This window comes from Medicago sativa, chromosome 2 (genome assembly GCF_051527215.1).
Source record: "Medicago sativa cultivar Bolivia chromosome 2, Bolivia_mono, whole genome shotgun sequence".
Lineage (NCBI taxonomy): Eukaryota > Viridiplantae > Streptophyta > Magnoliopsida > Fabales > Fabaceae > Medicago > Medicago sativa.
Window position 1 is genome coordinate 32,877,732 of NC_140750.1, and position 26,637 is coordinate 32,904,368.

Consider the following 26,637-nt stretch of genomic DNA (forward strand, 5'->3'; position numbering starts at 1 on the left):
TGATTGAATCTGTCACTGTAAGTGACAGAATCTCACTTGAATTGCGAAGAAACACGATTCAATGATGAAGATTCAGTGATGAATCTCTGAGAATTGTCGTAATTTGCCTCAATTGTGATGAACTTTGATTCTGAAACTCTTAGGGTTTACGAATTCGAAATGCTTTTTGTGTGATAATTGTTGAATCTGGCTTTCTTATGATGAAATTGGTGTGGATTTGTTGTGAATTGATGTGGATTGGTATGAATTTGAGAAAGTTTGGATGGATTGTGGTTTTGGAAAAACGGTTAGGGTTTGAAGGTTCTTCAAACCTTCATCGTGTTCTTGTGAAATTTCTGGGTTTGATCCTTTTTGATTCTGGAGAGAGAATGGAATTGGTGTTTGTTGAGTTGGCGAGTTCTGAATGGGGGTCCCTTTTGCATTGAATGATGTGGCCTTTATATAGGCTGACAAGTGGATCTCTGGACCAATGTGTGACTACCACGTGGACTGGACTTTACCTTGGACTGATTTCTGGACTTAGGGACCAATCTGCAAAAACAAACTGGACAAAAATAGGACTATTCTGCAATTTAAAAAAAAAGAGACTTAAAAATAAAATTTGAAATAAACAAAAAAGGAGTTAAAAATAAAATTTGAAACAAGAAAAAGGACTTGAATGCAATTTTTAGAAGTTTGATGACTTTTTTAAAAAAATTAAAAATAAAATTGGACTAAAAATTGGTAAATTTGACTAAACGTAAAGTGAAACGATTAAAAATAACAAAACGGACTAAAACGAACCAATTACTTAAATGAGGTACTTTAAAGTAACCTCTCTCTGTCGAAATTTCGTGTGAAATGACTAAAATACCCCTAGGGACTAAAACGACTCAAAACGATTCAGATGCAATTTTAAAATGGTTTTTGACATGGAATTAAAGCAAGAGTTTATGCAAGCAAAATTAAAAGACTCAGAGACAAATTTTAGAAATTACACAGGGTTTTAACACATGAAAAGACTAAAATGCCCCTAGGGGCTAAACTGACTCAAAATGACTTCAACTACAATTTTTGGAATGGATCTTGACATGAAATTGAAATAAAGACTTATTCAAACCAATTGAAAAGACCCAAACAATTTTTTTTAAAGACTAAAATGAGTTTGGATACAGGAAATGAGTAAAATACCCTTTTTCATGAATTTTGCAAGTAACATTGAAATAAGATGCAGAGGAAGATGCAATTGATCAAAGACATATCAAGTGACTTAGAATGCAAGAAAGATGTTTTTGGATGACTTGAAATGCAAGAGAACATGGACACATACACAGTTGAAAAGACTTGTAAAGCTAAGTTGAGAGATAAAGCAGAGTAAAATGTTAGTGTAAACAATAGCAAACTGGCAATTATTCAAGAATAATAGCCAAATATCAAAGATGAAAGGAAATATTGAACAAGTATTTTTAGGTCCAAAATTAGGGTATAACATGGAGTATCTTAAGTATTTTGATTTTTAGTTAAGTTATCATCCTGGAAAGGCGAATGTTGTTGCTGATGCTTTGAGTAGGAAGTCGTTGCATATGTCTGCTTTGATGGTTAAAGAGTTGGAGTTGATTGAGTAGTTTTGAGATTTGAGTTTGGTTAGTGAGTTGACACCGGACGGTGTGAGGTTAGGAATGTTGAAGCTGACAAGTAATATTTTGGAAGAGATCAAGAATGGAAAGAAGGAAGATTTGGAACTTGTAGATCGTGTGGTGTTGGTTAATCAAGGTAAGGGTGGAGACTTCAGATTGGGTGAGAATGGTGTTTTGATGTTTCGTGATCGTGTTTGTGTACCAGATGTTCTTGAGCTTAAGAGAAGGATTTTGGAAGAAGGTCATAGAAGTAGTTTGAGTATTTATCTAGGAGCGACTAAGATGTATCAGGATTTGAAGAGGTTGTTTTGGTGGCCTGGAATGAAGAAGGAGATTGCAGAATTTGTGTATGCTTGTTTGATTTGTCAGAAGTCTAAGATTGAGCATCAGAGGCCGTCGGGTTTGATGCAACCGTTGTTTGTGCCAGAGTGGAAGTGGGATAGTATCTCTATGGATTTTTTTGGAGCTTCGCCAAAGACTGTGAATGGTTTTGATTCGATTTGGGTGATTGTTGATTGGTTGACGAAGTCGGCACATTTTGTTCCTATTAAGACCGGTATGTCTGTGGCTAAGTTGGCTGAGATCTACATTAAGCAGATTGTTAGATTGCATGGTATTCCTTCTAGTATTGTGTCGGATCTGGATCCGAGGTTTACTTCTAAGTTTTGGGAGAGCTTGCAAGTTGCTTTAGGAACTAAGTTGAGATTGAGTTCTGCTTATCATCCCCAGACTGATGGTCAGACGGAGAGGACTATTCAAAGCTTAGAGGATTTGTTAAGAGCTTGTGTTTTGGAGCAAGGTGTCAGTTGGGTCGAATGTCTACCGTTGATTGAGTTCACTTACAACAACAGTTTTCATTCTAGTATCGGAATGACACCGTTTGAGGCTTTGTATGGTCGGAGGTGTAGGACTCCGTTGTGTTAGTATGAGTCAGGTGAAAGTGCTTTGTTAGGACCGAAAGTTGTGCAAGAGACTACATAAAAGGTTAAGATGATTCAAGAGAAGATGAGAGCGTCTCAGAGTAGGCGGAAGAGTTATCATGATAAGAGGAGGAAGGACATTGAGTTTCAGGTTGGTGATCATGTGTTTTTGAGAGTGAATCCTGTAACGGGTGTTGGTCGTGCTTTGAAGTGTCAGAAGTTGACTTCTCGTTTTGTTGGACCGTTCGAGATTGTTGAGAAGGTTGGGGTTGTAGCATATCGGATTGCGTTACCACCGTCTTTGTCGAATCTTCATGATGTGTTTCATGTGTCTCAGTTGCGGAAGTATATGTATGACGCGTCTCGTGTGATTCAAGTGGATGATTTGGAAGTAAGGGATAATTTGACCATTGAGACCAACTGGAGAGAGTGCCACTTGGGAATCGGAGAGTAGGATGACGGTTTCGTATCCGTCGTTGTTTCCTTCAGGTAATTTTCGAGGGCGAAAATTCTTTTAGTTGGGGAGAGTTGTAACAGCCCGATTTTTCGTTAAATTTATTTTATTATTTATTTATGTGTGTTATATGTGCTTTTATGTGATTAATTGCCTCTGTGTGTATTTTTGGTTGGAATTTGTAGAATTCGGAGTTAGAAGGGTATTTTAGTCATTTTGGACTTAGGGGTGTTTTGGTCATTTTGAGAGTAGGGGTAATTTTGTAATTTTGCTGAAGATTATTTTTAGTGCTTAGTGAGAGTGGTTATTTTACTAAGTGCTAGAGGGAGTGTAGTAATTATTTCATTACCGGTAAGTGACCATTAGTATTACATTTTTACCGTTAGGTGAGTAGTAACATTTTGGGTTAGAATAGAAATGGGTTAGACCCATTAAGGTGTTACGAGTTGAGCCCAATCAGGTTGGACCTATATAAACTCTAGTTGGTAGAGAGAATAGGGTATTACCAACATATTCATTTTCAATTGAGAAGAGATAGAGATAGAGATAGAGAGAAGGAAATGGTTTGAAGAGAAGAATCTAGAGAAGGCTAGAGGGAGGTCAAGCTTCAAGGATTGGAGCTAGGATTGGAGCTAAAGTGAAGCCTTAGTGTTGATTTTGAAGAATTAAGGTAAGGGGGCTAGAATTCAAGCATAATCAATAGTTGTAGTTATCCCTAATTCTTTGTTTAAGTTGTTAATTGGGATTTTGTTGTAGAAATTTGTGCTTAATTATGATGATATGATTAAATGCAAGAATTGAATGTTAATTGTGTTGTTGTTGTTGAATTTGTATGTTAAAATAGGTAGATATGAACATGATGAGTTTTTGTATGAAGTTGATGATGAATAATGTTGTGGTTGTTAGATTGATGATGAATCCATGTTCAAATGTTGTTGTTGTTGTTTAAACATGTGTTGTTGATGAATTGATACATTGGGTGTCATTGAAATGGTGAATTGGTGATGAATTTGTTCTTGTTGTTGAAAGTTGAGAATGTTTGGTGAATTGGTGAATTATTGATGAATTGATGTTGTAATCTCAAAACTTGTTAATGTTTAAGTGTTTTTAGTGTATATGACTTGTAAACACGTTTTGGGTTACGTTTTGGGGTTTGGGAGGATCAAAATGGGGATTTTGGATGAAAATGGGTTGGAACCCGTAGCTAATTTTTGACAGTCTGAAGGAGGACGCTTAAGCGTGCTCACCACGCTTAAGCGAGCAGCCAGCGTGCTGAAAGAGTGCAAACACTGCGCTACGGTGTTTAGGACGCTTAAGCGTGCGGCGGACGCTTAAGCGTGCAACCCCCAGTCCGGTCATTTTTATTTCTTCGTTTCGTGCACTTGGGGACCAATCCGAGCTTTCTAAAATGTTTCTTTTAACTTGTTAGACCTCTGTTTATGCACTTAATCCTACTGGAACATGGTTTGAATCGAATTGGACTTGATTTTGTGAAATTTTCACTTAACTTTGGAAAAACGATCCAAACGTTGATTTTTTCCGAAAACTTGTTTTTCTCCGAAAATTGAAGTGGGATTAAGGTTGTATAATGTTTATATGATTTCTAAAAATGGTTGTGATTGGTTTCATCAAGTTTGAACTTGTTTTGCTTTGAAAATGAGAATTTTTGTGAAATGTGACAAAGTGAGACGAACTTTGAGTTTTTCATGATTTCGTCGTTTTTAGCTGGTGAAACGCCAAAGTATCCTCTACTACACTCATATGTGGCCTAGAGGTATGCTTAGTTGAGGCATTGGAACTTGTTTGCTTGGTTTTGGCTTAATTGCTCAATTATTTCTAATATTGTGATTTTAAGAGACGAAGTTGTTTGAAAATGATTTTTGAGAGTCAATTGCTTGTGAATCCTTATGGATAGTTGATATAATTTATGTGGAGATGATTGATTACGTATATATGTGACAACTATATGTTGATTGATTTATGGATGATGTTGGTGATTGTATATATGATGGTGAATTGTTGTTGATTGCATATATACTAAATGTTGGTGTATATATGTCGAGTGGTGGTGAATTGTTGTCGATTGCATATATACTAATGTTGGTGATGGTGAGGTGATTATTGTTTGTGTGAGCATATGCATTGTAGTTGAGTCATATGTTCATGCATTCATGACTGATGGTGGCGGATTTTATATCCAATTGAGGTGATTACGATGTTTTTGTTGCATCGAAAGTGACGACCTTGAGGTGATTTGGGTACCATATGCATGTATGTGTCGAGTTTAGGCATATCACATTGCATGAGTCTTGATGGATGTGTTGAATGATGATTGTTGATGATGAGTGTGCTAAGTGATTATATTCTTGCAATGTTTGAGGTTGTTATATGAATGTGGATGTGGAGGTTAAATGTTCATGATGAATAAAGGAGATTTGAACTGTTTTATCTATATCAAGTTATTTATATTCATTATGATTGATGTAATACTAACCTCCAGTGGTTTTGACCGGCTACCTGTCTGTATGGATGGGTAGACGCTGTGCAGGAGTAGTCCGCTTGCGGTGAGTGCTTGGATAGCTGGAGTTAGCCTCCACTATCATTTTGGAGTTATAGTTTAGGGCACTAATTAGGTCGAGTCGGTGTCCTTTTACTTTTATTGGATTTTATTTATGTTGAGATGTACTCATTGTTGAGACTTTGGAGGATTTTACGTTGATGTTGATGATTGGCCATGGCATATGTATTGTTTTGATTGGAGATGTATGATTATATCCGCTGCGAATGATAAGATATTATATATATATATATATATGCATGATTGTTGTTATTTTGATGAGATGTAGCGTCTATTTCTTGAATATTTGCTATATTCGCGTGTTTTATCGCTTTAATAGAAACAGGGCGTTACAACTTGGTATCAGAACCGTGGTTAGTCTTGTCCGGACTAGCATCCGTTGAATTTTCCTGTTAGTATGCGAATGGTAATGAGTTACCTTCGATACTTGCTTTGTTGTGCTGTTGTTCTTATCTGTTGGTTGGTTTTGTGTAGAAGTGAGATGGCTGGTGGTAGAGATGATGGAGCGATTGCAGAGGCTTTGACTGCAATGGCACAAGTGTTGGCTCAGGCTAATGAACAGGTGGCAGTTGGTCATCGTGATCCAGGAGAGGCTGAGGAGCGGAGGCTTGATCGTTTCTTGTGAAACAGTCTGCCGACGTTCAAGGGTAGGTATGACCCGGATGGAGCTCAGACATGGATGCAGGCCATGGAGAGGATCTTTTGTGCTATGGTGACTAGTGAGAATCAGAAGTTCAGGTTGGCTACTCATATGTTTGTTGAAGAAGTTGAGTATTGGTGGACCAATGCTAAGGGGAGGCTTGAGGCCGGTGGTGGAGCTGTGACTTGGGCTAGGTTCAAGACTGAGTTTTTGGGAAGTACTTTCCTGAGGATTTGAGGACTAAGAAGGAAGTGGAATTCTTGAACTTGAAGCAAGAGAACCGTTCAGTGGCTGAGTATGCTGCAAAGTTTGAAGAGCTTTCGAGGTTTTGTCCATACATTAATGCGGAGGATGCTGTGGTTTCTAAGTGTGTGAATTTTGAAAGCGGTTTGAGGTCCGACATCTATCAGTACATGTGTATTCAGGAAATCTGTGACTTCGACACTTTGGTGCATAAGTGTCGTATGTTTGATGATGCAGGAAGGGCTAAGGTTAATCACTACAAGGCTCAGAATGAGAAGAAGGGAAAAGGTCATGGATTTGGGAAGCCGTATAGTAAGGACAAAGGAAAGAAGAAAGAATCTCGTGGAGGCTCTAAGTCGAATGTTGCTGAGGTGAGATGCTACAAGTGTGGAACATTAGGCCATTTTGCTAATGATTGCAAGAAGGGAGAGAGTTGCTACAAGTGTGGGGAAACCGGTCACAAGACGTTTGAGTGCAAGAAGGAGATCACTTGCTACAATTGTGGTGAGAAGGGGCATATCGGTACTAAGTGCACCAAGCCAAAGAAAGCGGCAGGAAAGGTGTTTGCATTGAATGCGGAAGAGGTGGAGCATCCGGATAATCTCATCGGAGGTATGTGTTTTATCAATAGTACTCCTTTGATTGCAATTATTGATACTGGTGCTACTCATTCTTTTATCGCGGTTAGTTGTGTTGAGCGTTTGGGTTTGGTTGTGACTCCGTTGTCTTTAGGGATGGTTATCGACACCCCAGCTAGTGGTTCAGTGATTACTTCCTTAGTGTGTGCTAAGTGTCTTGTTAGTTTTGGGAAAGTTGATTTTGAGTTGGATCTTGTGTGCCTTCCGTTGAAGCATATGGACGTGATTTTTGGTATGGATTGGATGTTGACTTTTGGTGTTAATATTAATTGTTTGACCAAAAGTGTAACGTTTTCTAAGCCGGTAGCTGAGGAAGGTGGGAAGGTCTTGACCGCGAAACAAGTGAAGAAGTCTTTGGACGGTGAGGCTAGTGTGTTCATGATGTTTGCTTCTTTGAAGGAGAGTAGTGAGAAAGGAGTTGGTGATTTGCCGGTAGTGCAAGAGTTTCCAGAAGTATTTCCGGACAACATTACCGAATTATCGCCTGAGAGGGAAGTTGAGTTTGCAATTGATTTGGTACCAGGAACGAGTCCTATTTCGATTGCGCCGTATCCGATGTCTGCATCAGAGTTGGGTGAGTTGAAGAAGCAGTTGGAAGAGTTGGTCGAGAATCAGTTTATCAGGCCGAGTGTTTCTCCGTGGGGTGCTCCAGTGTTGTTGGTTAAGAAGAAGGATGGGGGAGCATGAGCTTGTGTGTGGATTATCGGCAGTTGAATAAGGTGACGATTAAGAATCGGTATCCGCTTCCGAGGATTGATGATTTGATGGATCAGCTAGTTGGTGCGGAAGTGATCAGCAAGATTGATTTGAGATCAAGACATCGTCAGATTAGAGTGAAGGCGGAAGATACATCCAAAACCGCGTTCCGAACAAGGTATGGACACTATGAGTATTCTGTGATGCCATTTGGAGTATCTAATGCGCCAGGTGTCTTCATGGAATATATGAATAAGATATTTCATCCTTTTTTGGACCGTTTTGTGGTGGTGTTTATAGATGATATTTTGGTGTATTCGAAGTCAGAAGAAGAGCATGCCGAGCATTTGAGGGTTGTGTTGGGAGTCTTGAAGGAGAAGACGTTGTTTGCTAAGTTGTCGAAGTGTGAGTTTTGGTTGCAGGAAGTGAGTTTCCTTGGTCTTGTGATTTCTAAAGGTGGTATTGCGGTGGATCCGTTGAAGGTCGAGGCAGTGTTGTAGTGGGAATCACCTAAGTCTGTTTTTGAAGTTAGAAGCTTTCTTGGATTGGCAGGTTATTATCGGAGGTTCATTGAGGGATTCTCTAAGTTGGCGTTGCCATTGACGCAGTTGACTCGGAAGGGACAAGCTTATGTTTGGGATGCTAAGTGTGAGAAGAGTTTCCAAGAGTTGAAGAAGAGGTTGACTTCAGCTCCAGTGTTGATTTTGCCTAATCCGAATGAATCATTTGTTGTGTATTGTGATGCTTCTAAGATGGGTCTTGGTGGTGTGCTTATGCAGAATCGTCAGGTTGTGGCTTATGCTTCGAGGCAGTTGAAAGTGCACGAGAAGAACTATTCGACTCGTGACTTGGAATTTGCGGCAGTGGTGTATGTGTTGAAGATTTGGAGGCATTATCTGTATGGTTCTAAGTTTGAAATGTTCTGTGATCACAAGAGTTTGAAGTACTTGTTTGACTAGAAGGAGTTGAATATGAGGCAGATGAGATGGTTGGAGTATCTTAAGGATTTCGATTTTCAGTTAAGTTATCATCCTGGAAAGGCGAATATTGTTGCTGATGTTTTGAGTAGGAAGTCGTTGCATATGTCTGCTTTGATGGTTAAAGAGTTGGAGTTGATTGAGCAGTTTCGAGATTTGAGTTTGGTTAGTGAGTTGACACCGGACGGTGTGAGGTTAGGAATGTTGAAGCTGACAAGTAATATTTTGGAAGAGATCAAGAATGGACAGAAGGAAGATTTGGAACTTGTAGATCGTGTGGTGTTGGTTAATCAAGGTAAGGGTGGAGACTTCAGATTGGGTGAGAATGGTGTTTTGATGTTTCGTGATCGTGTTTGTGTACCAGATGTTCTTGAGCTTAAGAGAAGGATTTTGGAAGAAGGTCATAGAAGTAGTTTGAGTATTTATCCATGAGCGGCTAAGATGTATCAGGATTTGAAGAGGTTGTTTTGGTGGCCTAGAATGAAGAAGGAGATTGCAGAGTTTGTGTATGCTTGTTTTATTTGTCAGAAGTCTAAGATTGAGCATCCGAGGCCGTCGGGTTTGATGCAACCGTTGTTTGTGCCAGAGTGGAAGTGGGATAGTATCTCTATGGATTTTTTTGGAGCTTTGCCAAAGACTGTGAAGGGTTTTGATTCGATTTGGGTGATTGTTGATCGGTTGACGAAGTCGGCACATTTTGTTCCTATCAAGACCGGTATGTCTGTGGCTAAGTTGGCTGAGATCTACATTGTGCAGATTGTTAGATTGCATGGTATTCCTTCTAGTATTGTGTCGGATCGGGATCAAAGGTTTACTTCTAAGTTTTGGGAGAGCTTGCAAGTTGCTTTAGGAACTAAGTTGAGATTGAGTTCTGCTTATCATCCCCAGACTGATGGTCAGACGGAGAGGACTATTCAAAGCTTAGAGGATTTGTTAAGAGCTTGTGTTTTGGAGCAAGGTGTCAGTTGGGTCGAATGTCTACCGTTGATTGAGTTCGCTTACAACAACAATTTTCATTCTAGTATCGGAATGACACCGTTTGAGGCTTTGTATGGTCGGAGGTGTAGGATGCCGTTGTGTTGGTATGAGTCAGATGAAAGTGCTTTGTTAGGACTGAAAGTTGTGCAAGAGACTACAGAAAAGGTTAAGATGATTCAAGAGAAGATGAGAGCGTCTCAGAGTAGGCAGAAGAATTATCATGATAAGAGGAGGAAGGACATTGAGTTTCAGGTTGGTGATCATGTGTTTTTGAGAGTGAATCCTGTAACGGGTGTTGGTCGTGCTTTGAAGTGTCGGAAGTTGACTCCTCGTTTTGTTGGACCGTTCGAGATTGTTGAGAAGGTTGGGGTTGTAGCATATCGGATTGCGTTACCACCATCGTTGTCGAATCTTCATGATGTGTTTCATATGTCTCAGTTGCGGAAGAATGTGTATGATGCGTCTCATGTGATTCAAGGGGATGATTTGGAAGTAAGGGATAATTTGACCGTTGAGACTTGGCCAGTTAGGATTGAGGATCGTGAAGTGAAGCGTTTGCGTGGAAAGGAGATCGTTTTGGTTAAAGTGATTTGGGTTGGACCAATTGGAGAGAGTGCCACTTGGGAATCGGAGAGTAGGATGAAGGTTTCGTATCCGGTTGTTTCCTTCAGGTAATTTTCGAGTGCGAAAATTCTTTTAGTGGGGGAGAGTTGTAACAGCCCGATTTTTCGTTAGATTTATTTTATTATTTATTTATGTGTGTTATATGTGCTCTTATGTGATTAATTGCCTCTGTGTGTATTTTTGGTTGGAATTTGTAGAATTCGGAGTTAGAAGGGTATTTTAGTCATTTTGGACTTAGGGGTGTTTTGGTCATTTTGAGAGTAGGGGTAATTTTGTAATTTTGCTGAATATTATTTTTAGTTCTTAGTGAGAGTGGTTATTTTACTAAGTGCTAGAGGGAGTGTAGTAATTATTTTATTATCGGTAAGTGACCGTTAGTATTACATTTTTACCGTTAAGTGAGTAGTAACATTTTGGGTTAGAATAGAAATGGGTTAGGCTCGTTAAGGTGTTGTGAGTTGAGCCCAAATAGGTTGGACCTATATAAACTCTAGTTGGTAGAGAGAATAGGGTATTACCAACATATTCATTTTCAATTGAGAAGAGATAGAGATAGAGATAGAGAGAAGGAAATGGTTTGAAGAGAAGAATCTAGAGAAGGTTAGAGGGAGGTCAAGCTTCAAGGATTGGAGCTAGGATTGGAGCTAAAGTGAAGCCTTAGTGTTGATTTTGAAGAATTAAGGTAAAGGGGGTTTGAATTCAAGCATAATCAATAGTTGTAGTTATCCCTAATTCTTTGCTTAAGTTGTTAATTGGGATTTTGTTGTAGAAATTTGTGCTTAATTATGATGATATGATTATATGCAAGAATTGAATGTTAATTGTGTTGTTGTTGTTGAATTTGTATGTTAAAATGGGTAGATATGAACATGACGAGTTTTTGTATGAAGTTGATGATGAATAATGTTGTGGTTGTTAGATTGATGATGAATTCATATTCAAATGTTGTTGTTGTTGTTGTTTAAATATGTGTTCTTGATGAATTGATGCATTGGGTGTCATTGAAATGGTGAATTGGTGATGAATTTGTTGTTGTTGCTGAAAGTTGAGAATGTTTGGTGAATTGGTGAATTATTGGTGAATTGATGTTGTAATCTCAAAACTTGTTAATGTTTAAGTGTTTTATAGTGTATACGACATGTAAACACGTTTTGGGTTAAGTTTTGGGGTTTGGGAGGATCAAAATGGGGATTTTGGATGAAAATGGGTTGGAACCCGTAACTGATTTTTGACAGTCTGATGGAGGACGCTTAAGCGTGCTCACCACGCTTAAGCGAGCAGCAAGCGTGCTGCCAGCGTGCTGAAAGCGTGCAAACACTGAGCTACGGTGTTTAGGACGCTTAAGCGTGCGGCGGACGCTTAAGCGTGCAACCCCCAGTCCGGTCATTTTTATTTTTCGTTTCGTGCACTTGGGGACCAATCCGAGCTTTCTAAAATGTTTCTTTTAACTTGTTAGACCTCTGTTTATACACTTAATCCTACTGGAACATGGTTTGAATCGAATTGGACTTGATTTTGTGAAATTTTCACTTAACTTTGGAAAAACGGTCCAAACGTTGATTTTTTCCGAAAACTTGTTTTTCTCCGGAAATTGAAGTGGGATTAAGGTTGTATAATGTTTATATGATTTCTAAAAATGGTTGTGATTGGTTTCATCAAGTTTGAACTTGTTTTGCTTTGAAAATGAGAATTTTTGTGAAAGGTAATAAAGTGAGACGAACTTTGAGTTTTTCATGATTTCATCGTTTTTAGCCGGTGAAACGCCAAAGTATCCTCTACTGCACTCATATGTGGCCTAAAGGTATGCTTAGTTGAGGCATTGGAACTTGTTTGCTTGGTTTTGGCTTAATTGCTCAATTATTTCTAATATTGTGATTTTAAGAGACGAACTTGTTTGAAAATGATTTTTGAGAGCCAATTGCTTATGAATCCTTATGGATAGTTGATATAATTTATGTGGAGATGATTGATGATGTATATATGTGACAACTATATGTTGATTGATTTATGGATGATGTTGGTGATTGTATATATCTTGGTGATTCTTCACTCAAGTGGCTTACCCACGGTCCATATCAAATCAAATCATCCATCTAAGGGCCCTGATTAAACATATCGATTCCTCAAATGTCCGGATTAAATCAACGGTACTGATGACACCTTGGAAACACAAACCAAGAACACTCTTCAGACGCTAGGTACTCGAGTATCATACTATCCTTTACACGTGTCACTCAGAAACCAAAGGTCATGTCTCCTCAGTATATCCCTCGAGACGTGGGCATTAATTGCGGAATGACAATCGACCAAACTACCTGACCAGGAAATCTTTCTGTCTGATAAAAAAAAATCAAGCATCCACCGGTCGAACACAGATCACTCAACTGTCGAACCTCTCTGGCTATGAAACAAAAATGCTCGGGAAATAGCGAGCGCGTCCCTACACACGTTCGCCCAAAATGTCATAAGTATTGTAGCTATCCAAGATAAACGGTTCCCAAATTCAAGGCGTCTTCACACGTCTCAACACCTCGACCTTGCAAGAGGAAATCTTCTTCCTTTAACCGTTTACAAGCAGTAAAACATACCCATCCTTAAGTCATCACTCTTCACCAAGAGCAATGACTTGGGGGGCTACTGTTCTAGACCGGCCAAAAGGAGCTTTGGCCCATTTACTTAAACCCAATACAATCCAAAGCCCAAATACCACGTTTGGCAGAATTACTTATGACACACCCCTTCCTTGCGAGGGGGTGCACGGAGCAAGGAGGATTGGTTCAAACGAACCAGAACGTCTCTTTGCACGTTCCCGCAATAATTTCTTTGGTGGTTCCCCCTAGAGCCTGGTGTGCCATTACAACGGCTCTGCAGCCCTCCACCTCTCTATATAGGGGACTCTTAGCAGTCCTCAAGGTAGAATCTATCTCTTCCTCCTAACCCTCACTCTCTGATCTCTACTGACTTGAGCGTCGTAGCGCCTGCAGGTACACCCCCCTCCGTTCCAAGTAGCACTCTTGACGCATTCTACTACCACTCAAACCACCGCATTTAATGCACCAGTAATCACCTTATGATCAGGTATGATCATATATGGTCAGTTGTATGTAATCTAAGTTTACATTTATATTTTGTAGAGTTCTAAAAGTATTTCGCTCTGCAAGGGATGCCCAAGTACCAAAGAATAAATTTAACAACAATCTTATATCATGGGTCCAAGTACATGTTTAATAATATAACATAACAATCTTTAAAAATTAATGTATGAATAATATATGCAGTACATTGATGGTTTCAAGTGTTTGACATAATCAAAAGATAAACTAATAGAAGTCCAAGAAGAATGGTTTCAGTTCATGATCAGCCTAAAATTAATATGATATTTTTATATTAAGGTGAGTTTCATGTTTCTAAATATATTTGCTACAAGTGGTAGTGGTTTTAATTTTTAATTTTGCTTTAATTTGTACTCATGATCGGTAGTACTTTGAATTTGTCTCTAATATAATATAGTGTTATTTCTTAATGGTGTTTTCTAATATATATTCAGGTGGAGGATAGTGAATGAAATTTTGAAATGAATGATGATTTGACTGCTTGTTTTGGATAAAAATGTTGAGACGACCAAGAAGATAGTTGAAGATTGGGTGCTACCATAGAAGATTTTGATCTTTATGTTAACTAATTAGTTGTAACTTAGAGATATCCATGTTACCATATTAGTGGCTATACATTTCTTACTTTTATGCTATATATACATACATTTTTTATGATATGTTTAAATTTTATTTGATAAATAATAGTCTCAATTATAATGTGTCAAATATTTTACTTTAAATTAATAAAAAACGCTATCTGTAAAAAAAAATAAAAAAATCTGACAAAAAAAAATTAAATGCTTTTCCAAGCGCTTTTTTTCTTTACAAAGCGCTATCTAAACCTATTGTTACATATCTTAAACCTGTTTTAGATGTTACATATCTTAAACCTGTTTTAGATGGCGTTTATTCTTGTAAGCTCTATCTAAGGACCACCTTTGCTAGAGCTTTTTGATATAAAGTGCTACAATTAAAACTCTATAAATTAATAATGTCAGGACCGGAGAAATTTATTAATTTAGAGAGTTATTAATTTATCGATAAATTAATAATTATTAATTTAAAGAGTTTTTAAGTAATTATACTGTACATACCAAACAAAAGGGCAAATTAGTCTATGCCTCTTAGAATTACGTTGCAGCGAACCTTGGGACTCAACATAAATTAGTAACTATTGTGTTCATATGCATTGGAAATCAATAATGACTTTTGAAGTACAGTAAATGTAAACAAGAGGAACAAATGTGTTCAATGTATTCTTAATATATTTTTTTTCAGTTTCTATGAATTATTAATTTATGATTTTCTTGGGACCGAAAATTATAAAGGGATCTCCCGAAAAATTATTATCTTATTATTTTATCGAGTTTTTCAATTTTTTACATTGGCCCAAGTCGAGACCAGATAAATTTATTACTTTTGAGAGTTTATTAATTTACCGAGTATTAATTCAAAGAGTTTCTACTGTATATAAACCCTACTTTAGATAGCGTTTTATGAAAAATGCGCTATATTACCTTTACTAACGCCATTTACAATAACGCTTTTAAAGCGCTATAAATCATCTAAAAAAAGCGCTAGCTATGACTCCGATGTGAGGAACGTTTGAATTTGGTTTTGACTCCGATGTTGATAGAGATGGCCATCGATACCCCGACCAATGGCTCGGTGACTACTTCCTTAGTTTGTGCTAAGTGTCTTGTTAATTTTCGTAACATGGATTTTGAGTTGGATCTTGTTTGCTTGTTGTTGGTTCATATGGATGTGATTTTCGGTATGGATTGGATGTTATCTATTGGAGTTAACATTAACTGTTTAACCAAAAATGTGACATTTTCTAAGAAATCCTTGGATAGTGAATCTTGTGTGTTTATGTTGTTTTCTTCATTGAAGAAAATTGATGAGAAGGGAGTTGGCGATTTTCCCGTAGTGCGAGAGTTTCCAGATATTTTCTCGGATGATATTACTGATTTACCTCCGGAGAGAGGTGAAGTTTTCAATTGATTTGGTGCCAAGAACAAGTCCTATTTCGATAACGCCGTATCATATGTCCGCATCGGAAATGGGAAAGCTGAAGAAGCAGTTTGAGGAGTTGTTAGAGAAGCAGTTTATCAGGTCTAGTGTTTTGTCGTGGGGTGCGCCAATGTTGTTGGTTAAGAAGAATGATGGTAGAATGAGGTTGTGTGTGGATTATCAGCAATTGAACAAAGTAACGATTAAGAATCGGTATCCACTCCCTATAATTGATGATCTAATGGATTAATTGGTTGGCATGTAAGTGTTTTGTATTATTGATTTAAGATTTGGATATCACTATATATGATTGAAAGCAGAGGATATATCCAAGATTGCATTCCGAACGAGATATGGACACTATGACTATTTTGTGATGACATTTGGTGTGACTAATGCCCCGAGTGTTTTCATGGAATATATGAATAGGATCTTCCATCTTTATTTGGATCAGTTTGTGGTGGTGTTTGTAGACGATATCTTGGTGTATTCGAAGTCAGAGGAGGAGCATGTTGAGCATTTGAGAGTTGTGTTGCATACTTTGAAGGAGAGGAAGTTGTTTGATAAGTTTTCGAAGTGTGAGTTTTGGTTGCGAGAAGAGAGTTTTCTTGGTCATGTGATTTTGAAGGGTGGTATAGTTGTGGATCCGTTGAAGGTCGACGCAGTGTTGTAGTGGGAGACTCCGAAGTGTATTTTTTAGATCGGAAGTTTTCTTGGTTTGGCGGGTTATTACCAGAGGTTTATTGAAGGATTTTTTAAGTTGGCTTTACCGTTGACATAGTTGACTCGGAAAGGACAAGCGTTTGTTTGATATGCTAAGTGTGAGAAGAGTTTCTAAGAGTTGAAGAAGAGGTTGACATTAGCGTAGTGTTAATTTTGTCGAATCTGAATGAATCGTTTGTAGTGTATTTTGATGCTTCTAAGATGGGTCTTGGTGGTGTGTTGATGCAGAATCGTCAGGTTGTGGCTTATGCTTTGAGGTAGTTGAAAGTGCATGAGAAGAATTATCTGACTCATGATTTGGAATTGGCGGCAGTTATGTTCGTGTTGAAGATTCGGAGGCATTATTTGTATGGATCTAAGTTCAAAGTGTTTAGTGACCACAAGAGTTTGAAATATATGTTTGATCAGAAAGAGTTGAATATGAGGCATAGAAGGTGGTTGGAATTTCTTACGGCGAATGTAGTGGCAAATGCTTTGAGTAGGAAGTCATTGCATATGTCTGCTTTGAAGGTGAGAAAAACACAAGAAGGGGGGGTAAATTGAGTTGGCTTTTTCTTCTCTTAAAACTGAGTTCACTGATCATAAGCTGATAGAGTTCAGGTTCTGATGCAATGTTCAGAGACTAAATGCAGCGGATAAGTAAAGAGAGAGAGACAAGAAAGACACAAAGCAATTACAGTGGTTCCTTCCACAATACAAAAGTAGTCCACTCCCCCTTTCACTTCCAAGGAGAGTTCACAAAAATCAATATCTGATTACAATTGCTCAAGCACAAAAGCAAGAGACTTCAAACTACTCAAGCACAAAAGCAAGAGGTTTCATATGCTCAAGCACACACGCAAGAGACTTCCTATGCTCAAGCACAAAAGCAAGAAACTTCTATTCAAACAGAATTACAAAGAAAATGCTTGAGGTTGAACACTTGATATACAATCAGTGGTGTTCACAAATAAAAATCAGATAAGACTCTAGAATTTCTAAGATATGAAAGTTGTTAAGAAATTCTAAGTGAACTTTGATATGTAACAATTTCAGAAGAGGTTTCAAAATTGTAAAATTTTTGTGAGCCTCTTACAATCTTCAAGTCTTCATTCCTTTATATAAAGATGTGAAAGAGACGTTGTTGATTGCCAGCACATCAAAAGAGTCGTTGTTGAAGCTTGATAATCACCAATGATCTGTTGCTTGATTTGGTTATTGTCCTAGGAGGGAACAATTTCAAATCGATTCCTTGTATAGAGAAAGACCAGCATAGTCATAGCTGTTGTCTTGTACTATTGCAGACATGAGGAGTTGAGTAGTGGAGGTAGTGGTTGTACAATTGTACAATGTCCTTTTCCTGCACTCTTCAGTGGATAAGCATCCAATGCCTTCTAATTCCTCTGAAATAGCCGTTGCTCCATGCTTCTATTCCTTCTGCAATGATGTGCATTCAAAGTAACAACATTTAACTAACTTCAGCTTCAAGTCGTCAGCTTCTGATGATCTGATCTTCAACTTCTGATGAGACAACTTCTGATGATCTTCATAACCTCTTCTCTTTAGACGCTCTTTTCTTCAGATGCTTTATTGCAACACAAGCTTCCTTTTTGTAAATTCCATTCCTCTCATTTGTTCTTCCAGAACCTATGCTTGATTTAAAGACACTTAAATTTTTGCCTATGGTCCTGCACACTTGAACAAATATTAGCATATCCAATTGATATATTTGAATACCTTGTTATTTTCAAAACTCAAAGTGGTATTGTGAAACACATTTTGTTCCAACAAGCTTTGATGGTTAAAGAGTTGGAGTTTGTAACGCCCTATTTCTATTAAAGCGGTAATACACGCGAATAATACAAATATTCAAGAAATAGACGTTACTTCTTCACATCAAAAATTCAAACAACATGAAGAAATAGTCCTCTCTGTTTGCCCATCGGTCTGGGATGATAAGTAGAACTCAACCTCAACTTAGTTCTGAAAGCAGTTTGCAAACTCTCCCAAAATTTAGAAGTAAACCTTGAATCCCGATCCGACACAATACTAGAAGGAATACCATGCAACCTGACAATCTGCTCAATGTAAATCTCAGCCAACTTCGCCACAGACATACTCGTCTTGATAGGAACAAAATGTTCCGACTTCTTCAACCGATCAACAATCACCCAAATCGAATCAAAACCCTACGCAGTCTTCGGCAACGCTCCAACAAAGTCCATAGAGATATTATCCCACTTCCATTCTGGCACAAACAACGGTTGCATCAAACCCGATGGATTCTGATGCTCAATCTTCGACTTCTGACAAACCAAACTAGCATAAACAAACTTCGCGATCTCCTTCTTCATTCCAGGCCACCAAAACAACCTCTTCAAATCCTGGTACATCTTCGTCGCTCATGGATGAATACTCAGACTACTTCTATGACCTTCGTCCAAAATTCGCTTCCTAAGCTCAAGCACATCCGGTACTCAAACTCGATCACGAAACCTCAAAACACCGTTCTCATCCAATCTGAAATCCACATCTTTGCCTTTATTAACCAACTCCACTCAATCCACAAGTTCCAAATCTTCCTTTTGACCATTCTTAATCTCTTCCAAAATATTACTCGTCAGCTTCAACATTCCTAATCTTACACCATCCGGCGTCAACTCACTAACCAAACTCAAATCTCGAAACTACTCAATCAACTCCAACTCCTTAACCATCAAATCAGACATATGGAAAGCCTTTCTACTCAAGGCATCAACAACAATATTCGCCTTCCTAGGATGATAACTCAACTGAAAGTTGAAATCCTTAAGATACTCCAACCACCTTCTCTGCCTCATATTCACTTCTTTCTAATCAAACAAGTACTTCAAACTCTTGTGGTCATTGAACACCTCAAACTTAGAACCATATAGATAATGCCTCCAAATCTTCAATGCATACACCACTGTCGCCAATTCCAAATCATGAGTTGGACAATTTTTCTCATTCACTTAGCATCCCAAACATAAGCTTGTCTTTTTCGAGTCAACTGCATCAACTGCAACGCCAACTTAGAGATTCCCTCAATAAACCTCCGGTAATAACCTACCAACCCAAGAAAGTTTTTAATCTCAAAAACAGACTTAGGTGATTCCCACTGCAACACTGCATCAACCTTCGACGGATCCACGACAATACCACCCTTAGAAATCACATGACCAAGGAAACTCACCTCCCGCAACTAAAACCCACACTTCGACAACTTAGCACACAACTGATTCTCCTTCAAAACACGCAACACAATCCTCAAATGATGAGCATGCTCCTACTCTGACTTCGAATACACCAAAATATCATCTATAAACACTACCACAAAATGGTCCAGAAAAGGATGAAATATTTTATTCATATATTCCTTGAAGACAGCTGGTGCATTAGATACTCCAAATGGCATCACATAATACTCATAGTGTCCATACCTCGTTCGGAACGCGGTTTTGGATATATCTTCCGCCTTTACTCTAATCTGATGATATCTTGATCTCAAATCAATCTTGCAGAACACATCCGCATCAACCAGCTGATCCATCAAATCATCAATCCTTGGAAGCGGATACCGATTATTAATCGTCACCTTGTTCAACTATCGATAATCCACACACAACCTTATGATGCCATCCTTCTTCTTAACCAACAACACTGGAGCACCCCACGTTGAAACACTCGGCCTAATGAACTACTTCTCGAGCAACTCTTCCAACTGCTTCTTCAACTCACCCTGTAACACCCCGTTTTCCCAACATAAAAATTTCTTAATTTAAATCAGAGTTTAACAACTTTAAATAGAATGCTACACTTCTTAAAAATTCATAAACTGGATAAATAACAATTTATCCTTCGAAAATCATCCAACATAAGTATTTTAAAACTCGCAGCGGAATTAATTCAACATCAATAAAATGTCTTTGGCACGCAGGCCTCATCATAAAAATCTCATCAGTCTTGTTCAACATTTATTCATAAAAATCCATAAGTAATACGTAAGGAATAGAAAATAAAGACATGATCCCATCCCGTTACGTATCAGAGCACCTAAGGACACACTGTGAGGAGTCCACTCACGACCACGCCTAATCTTGATTACCTGCAAGTTACCCATACGAAGAGCAACATTTTCAAGCAGAAGGGGTGAGATTTCTCAAACAATAATATTAAGCAGGTAACTCATTAATTACATTTAACGACTTAAGCTCCATATAATTCAACAATTATATTCAAATACTTAGTTAGTCATCAATTCATATTAGCAATATATGTCATCACAATCATAAACAATCATAATCATATTCACATGTCATCATAATCAAAAACATCATCTTATAGCATCCTAAGTACAAACACAACGTCATCATGTATCATCATAATTATATTCATTTACATCACATATCATCATATCATAGTTTACATAACATCTTATCATAAATCACATAACATCATATCATGAATCACATAACACCTTATCATAAATCACATAACGTTTTATCATGAATCACATAACCTCTTATCACAAATAATAATCGTGTGGCATTGTAGCATCAACATAAACATCATAATCATTCATCATCTTAAACATCGTAATTGTTCATCACAGCACTTCATTAATAACTCATCAACTTGACATCTTAACATCTTAACAACTTGAAAACTTGACATCCTAACATCTTAACAACTTGACAACTTGATATTTGAACATCTTAAATCATCTTAAATCATCTTAGACATCTTGATAATGCAAATGCATGTGGTACCAATACAGGGAATCAAGCCCCAACATATATGAGCGTAAATAGGCTCTTCAGGGCATCAAGCCCCCAACAAAAGTGAGCAAAAGCTCCAGGGCATCAAGCCCTCACCAATCGTGTGAATGACTAAGCATTACAGGGCATCAAGCCCCCAACTTTGAATGAGTATGCAATGGACTCAACTTACTACAACTTAGACAACTTCATGAACATCTCTTATAATTCCATTATTATGGACAACTTCTCAAATCATTACAACTTAGACCGACTTATACAACTTCACTAAGATTCTACAACAACATAGGCAGCATATGACAATCTTATATATCATGTCATCATTGAAGAATGAATCACGTCAACATAAACATCATAACAATACATATAGTGCATATATATCAATATCCCATCATGGAAAAAGAAACTACTCCTATATCCCTTAATTACAATCCCTCTCATTTAAGGTTATTGATTTGGGCCTTACTATACATCTTAGGACCCCTTTAGAGACATAAAAATAGGTCAAAAAATAGTCTAAGTCAACACTTCATCGTGGCACGTTAAGGTACCATCATGGCACGTTTGGACAGCCTAAAAATGGTTTCGTTTCTGGAAAAATCGTGGCACGTTGGGCTTCCATCGTGGCACGTTCATAGTTCGACAGACAACATCAGATTTTCTACTTTTCACGTTTTCATGCGTAAAACCTAAACCGTTAATCCGTTTTTGATGCCGTTTTCGCCTACGCGCTCCTAACACTAAGCTCTATCATATTCTACAGAAAAATTTAAGTTTAAACCACTCAAAAAAATCGTTTTCCAAAACCTCACTTAGTCACTTATTTGCAAAAACGCTTAACATCAATATTTCACACGAAAATCCCGAATTCATCTAACCAAATCCAAAATCCAGATTAGAACATTGTTATATGATTAATCTATGAACTGTAAATCAGCAATACATAGTTTTAACAAACTTCTATACTATCAACAATCTATAACAACCTCAAAACCCTAATTCTTAAACTCACCGACATCTCATCTAATCACATGGTTTTAACTTCAAAACTACTTCTGATAATCATCATAGGGATTATCTAAGGTATATTTACAGTCTCTACATCAATCTAATAACTTTTCATCAATTAATCCTCAATCTCACTCAAAACCCTAATTCTTCACTCTCTCAAAAACTAATCCCCAACATGTTAGATGCAATCCCATGATTTACAGACTTAATATTAGTGTAAGATAGTCTCACCCTTACCTTAATTAATGAAAATCGCAGCTCTCCTTGTCTACTCCTCTTCTCTTGATTTTTCTCCCTTTTTCTCCTCTTTCTCCAAAAAGCGGTTTAACGTAAAAACTCTTTCTAACCTAAGCTTCCTTATTTATAATACCAATCACTCTTCCTAAATCTATTTAGGCCCAATAACTAATTCTTATTTCTATTCTAACATCCAATTCTACTTACACTAATAATTCTCATATTCTAATAAATAATAGAATAATGCTACATAATAAAATACTAACACCTTATATATACAAATAAATCACATAAATAGATTCTAACTTAATAAAAATAATTAAATAAAAGGAGGGCGTTACACACCCAACTCTGATGCAGACATCTGATACGGCACAATCGAAATAGTACTCGGTCCTGGTACCAAATCAATTACAAACTCAACTTCCCTCTCCGACGGTAATTTCGTCCGAAAAAACTTTTGGAAACTCTTGCACTACCGACAAATCACCAATTCCTTTCTCACTACTTTTCTTCAACGATGCAAGCATCATAAACACACAAGCTTCACTGTCCAAAGACTTCTTTACTTGCTCCGTGGTCAAGAACTTATCACCTACCTCCGCTACCAGCTTAGAAAATGTTAAGCAGTTAATGCTAACACCAAAAGTCAACATCCAAATGCTTCAACGGAAGACACAAAAAGATCCAACTCAAAAACAATAAGAACCTTAACACAAAGCACAACCAACTGAGCCACTGCAACCCAAGATACCTTCCCTTGCCAGACCAACACACTAGAAGCAACCTGCTACTCCCCCCACTACACGCTCAAACCTACCTAAAGGAACAAAACAACACAACAAGTACCGAAGGTAACTCAATACCATTCGCGTACAACAGGAAATTTAACGAATACTAGTCCGAACAAGACCGATCACGGCTCTGATACCAACTTGTAACGCCCTATTTCTATTAAAGCGATAATACACGCGAATAATACAAATATTCAAGAAATAGATGCTACTTTTTCACATCAAAAATTCAAACAACATGCATATTAAAATCCTCAACAGTCGCAGCGGATATAAATCATACATCATCAAAGTATACATGTCATAAGATCATCATACATCCACAAATAACATCTCTAAACCCGACATATGGGCAAAATATCCATAACATAAACAAATCCAAAAAATCATAAAGGTTGACACCTAATCAGAGCCTAATCTAAGACTCTAACGGATAAACAGAGGAAGCTCTCGCTATCCTCAAGCAACTCACCAAGAAGAAATCAAACTAATCCTGCACGCCGTCTACCCATTCATACAAATAGGTAGGCGGTCCATCACAGACCATTGGGGGTTAGCTTCACATCAATCATAATGAAACATAAACAAGCATAAGCATTTAAGGGTTCATGTATAACTTATATACACAACCACCCCTCATAGAATACCAACATCACATGAATATTGTCCCCCATTCCATACACATCATGTTATCACAATTCTAACATAGCATAACAAGCATATTCAATTTCTAATCAAGTCATCGACGTAAGCTCATCATTTATCAACATCAATCAAAGAAAGGATTACTCACCTTATTCCTCATTTAGCATATTTAACTCAACAAGTACAATTCATCAATTCAAAGCTATAAGCAAGCAATCATCATTATCAAAGGAATCACCAAATCATATATATACATATACAATTCTCTCCTCATTACTATTATCAAAATAATTATCATCAAATAGATTCACCAATGTACATATACACCAACCCACATAAATCACAACATTCAACAAATTTCACCAATGCAAAAATTCACCAAGTCACATATTCAATTATGACACAATTCATCAACCATTCAAATGTCACAAGTATGTATTCATCAATCACACTTATCATCAAATAATCATCATCCACATATAAACAATTAAGACTCATGCCAATTATGCTATGCGCCTATTCACGACGCATATATGGATGTGGTACCAAATCACCTCAAGGTCGTCATCTTATGATGCAACGAAAGCATCATATGTCAAATATCACGCCCGTCTTACATTTTGGATATAAACATCCGTCACCATCAGTCATGTATGCATGAACATGACTCAACAACAATGCATATGTTCACACAAACAATTCACCAACATGTAATTCACCAATTACATTCATTCACCAAAGACATATGCCAATAAGACTCATACAAGGGTGGACAATGCGCCTATACATGATTCCTAAATGCATGTGGTACCATCACCAACAAGGTCGTCACCCCGATGCAACAAAAACATTGTATGTAAGATTTCACACATGTCTTACATTTTGGATATAAAATCTGTCATCATCAGTCATGTATGCATGAACATATGACTCAACAACAATGCATATGTTCACACAAACAATTCACCTCATCATCACCATTTACTTAGCATATATGCAATGACTAACAAAGTCACCATCACTTAACATATATGCATTCATCGAAAATATCACAATCAATTAACATATATGTATTCACCATCAATATCACAATTAATCAATATATATGTATTCACCAACATCGACTTCATCATATAATTCGACAACATCATACTAATTCTTATCATTCAAATAAGGAGGAAATACTCCATACTAAGATAGATATCACTTTCAACACCTTACAATCATTGATACGTCTTTATGTAATCATACAAAGCTATACACAAAAGATTTGCCAAGTATTTGGTCTTAAAGATTATTTTCGACAAAGTTCGTCTTTCATTTTACAACTTTAAAAAAATAATTGAGACAAATAAATCAAGGCCAAGCAAACACGATCCAATGCCTCAACTATGTATACACCTAGACCACATATGAGTGCAGTAGAGTATACATGTGCGTTTCACCGGCTAATTACAAAGGAATCATAGAAAAACACAAAGTCCGTCTCTCTTTAACATTTTTCCAATAAATTCCATTTTCAAAGTAAAACAAGTTAAAACTCATTGAAAAAGCACAACCATTTTTAGAAATCATATAATAAGTATACAATCTTATCCCTACCCTTTTTATTTGAGAAATACGAGTTTCAGAAAAATCGACGCGTTTGGACATTTTTCAAAAGCTTAGTTCAAATCACAAAATCAAGTCCAATCCAATCCATAAGATGTTCCAGTAGATTAAAGAGTGAAAACAGTAGTTAAACATGTTGAAATAAGCATTTAAGAAATCTCGGATCGGCCCTCAAATGCCCGAAACAACAAAAACGGGGTTTGTTGTTTCTGGCAATCTTGCAGGGCACGCCATCTGTCACCGTGGCGGGAATTGCACAGAACAGCGACCATGTTCTTGTGTTTTCCCTTACGGGAATTCAGTATTTGTTTTTATATATAAAAAATAGGGACAAATATTTGTATTTATATATTAAAAATTAGAAAAAAATTCATTGATAAATATAAAAAGTAGTGGAAATATATTTTTCATTGATACTTAAAAACACAAGACATATAATCATAACTAATAAACAAAAAAAAAATGGAAGGAATATTTGTCATTGCTTCATGAAAAAATATGGACAAATATGAAAAAACACAAGACAATTTTTTTTTTCGATAACTAAAAAAGTAAAATAAAATAAAGTATTTTTAGAGATTAACAAACATTATGATGTTATTCGTACTTGACACGGGTTAACACATTGGTTTTGCATTATACTGTATTTTTTAACACTTTTGGGTTAAAATATTTTGTTCCTATCAATTCTATAACGGTTGACCTTTATCAATGGATTTAATTGTTTTAAATGTATTAAAATATTTTTTTGTCTTTTTCATTTGTCATTCAAAACCTAGACTTTTTCTCTCTTATTAATTATCATGACTCTGAAACAATAGTCAACATCTATCAATGAATTTAATTGTCTTAAATGCATTAAATTGTTTTTTGTATGTTTCATTTATCATTCAAAAATGAATTTAATTGTCCTTGTTTATAATACTCCATCTGTTTCAAAATGAACGTAAATGCATCAATAGAAGAAATGAAATAACTATTTTACTAAATTAAGTTAAAACAATGTTTTGGAAATAATGCCCATAATATTAATTGGAGAGTACAATTAGTAAGAAATAATTAGTAGTACATTGAAAACTAAGTGACAGTCATTTCGAAACAATATTTTTTTTATAAAAGCGGCATTCATTTTGAAACGGAGGGAGTAATATTTTTTTCCTTCCCGAGTTATTTTACAAAACTGAACGTAGGCTTTTGTCTCCTTTAAATTTTATGAATTATATAACACTCAACCTCTGTCAATGTATTAATTGTCTTAAATGCAATAACCACGTCTACAACAAAAGTTAAGAAGTGGGTCATATCCTTGAAAGTAACATCTTTCACTTTGTAGTATATATACATGTTCAAGTATTGAATTTCCTTA

General features: G+C 36.9%; 1 protein-coding gene across 1 annotated transcript; it reads left to right on the forward strand.

The window, feature by feature from the left end:
- Positions 1 to 15,097: 15,097 nt before the first annotated feature.
- LOC146946342 (uncharacterized) lies at positions 15,098 to 15,463 on the forward strand. Its single transcript, XM_085748200.1, has one exon. It carries the CDS (start codon positions 15,098 to 15,100, stop codon positions 15,461 to 15,463), a length of 366 nt encoding a protein of 121 aa, XP_085604326.1.
- The last annotated feature ends 11,174 nt before the right edge of the window (positions 15,464 to 26,637 follow it).

Bases quoted from the DNA above. Each gene is read 5' to 3' on its own strand.
- LOC146946342 (XM_085748200.1), top strand. From the start codon at position 15,098: ATGGCCATCGATACCCCGACCAATGGCTCGGTGACTACTTCCTTAGTT.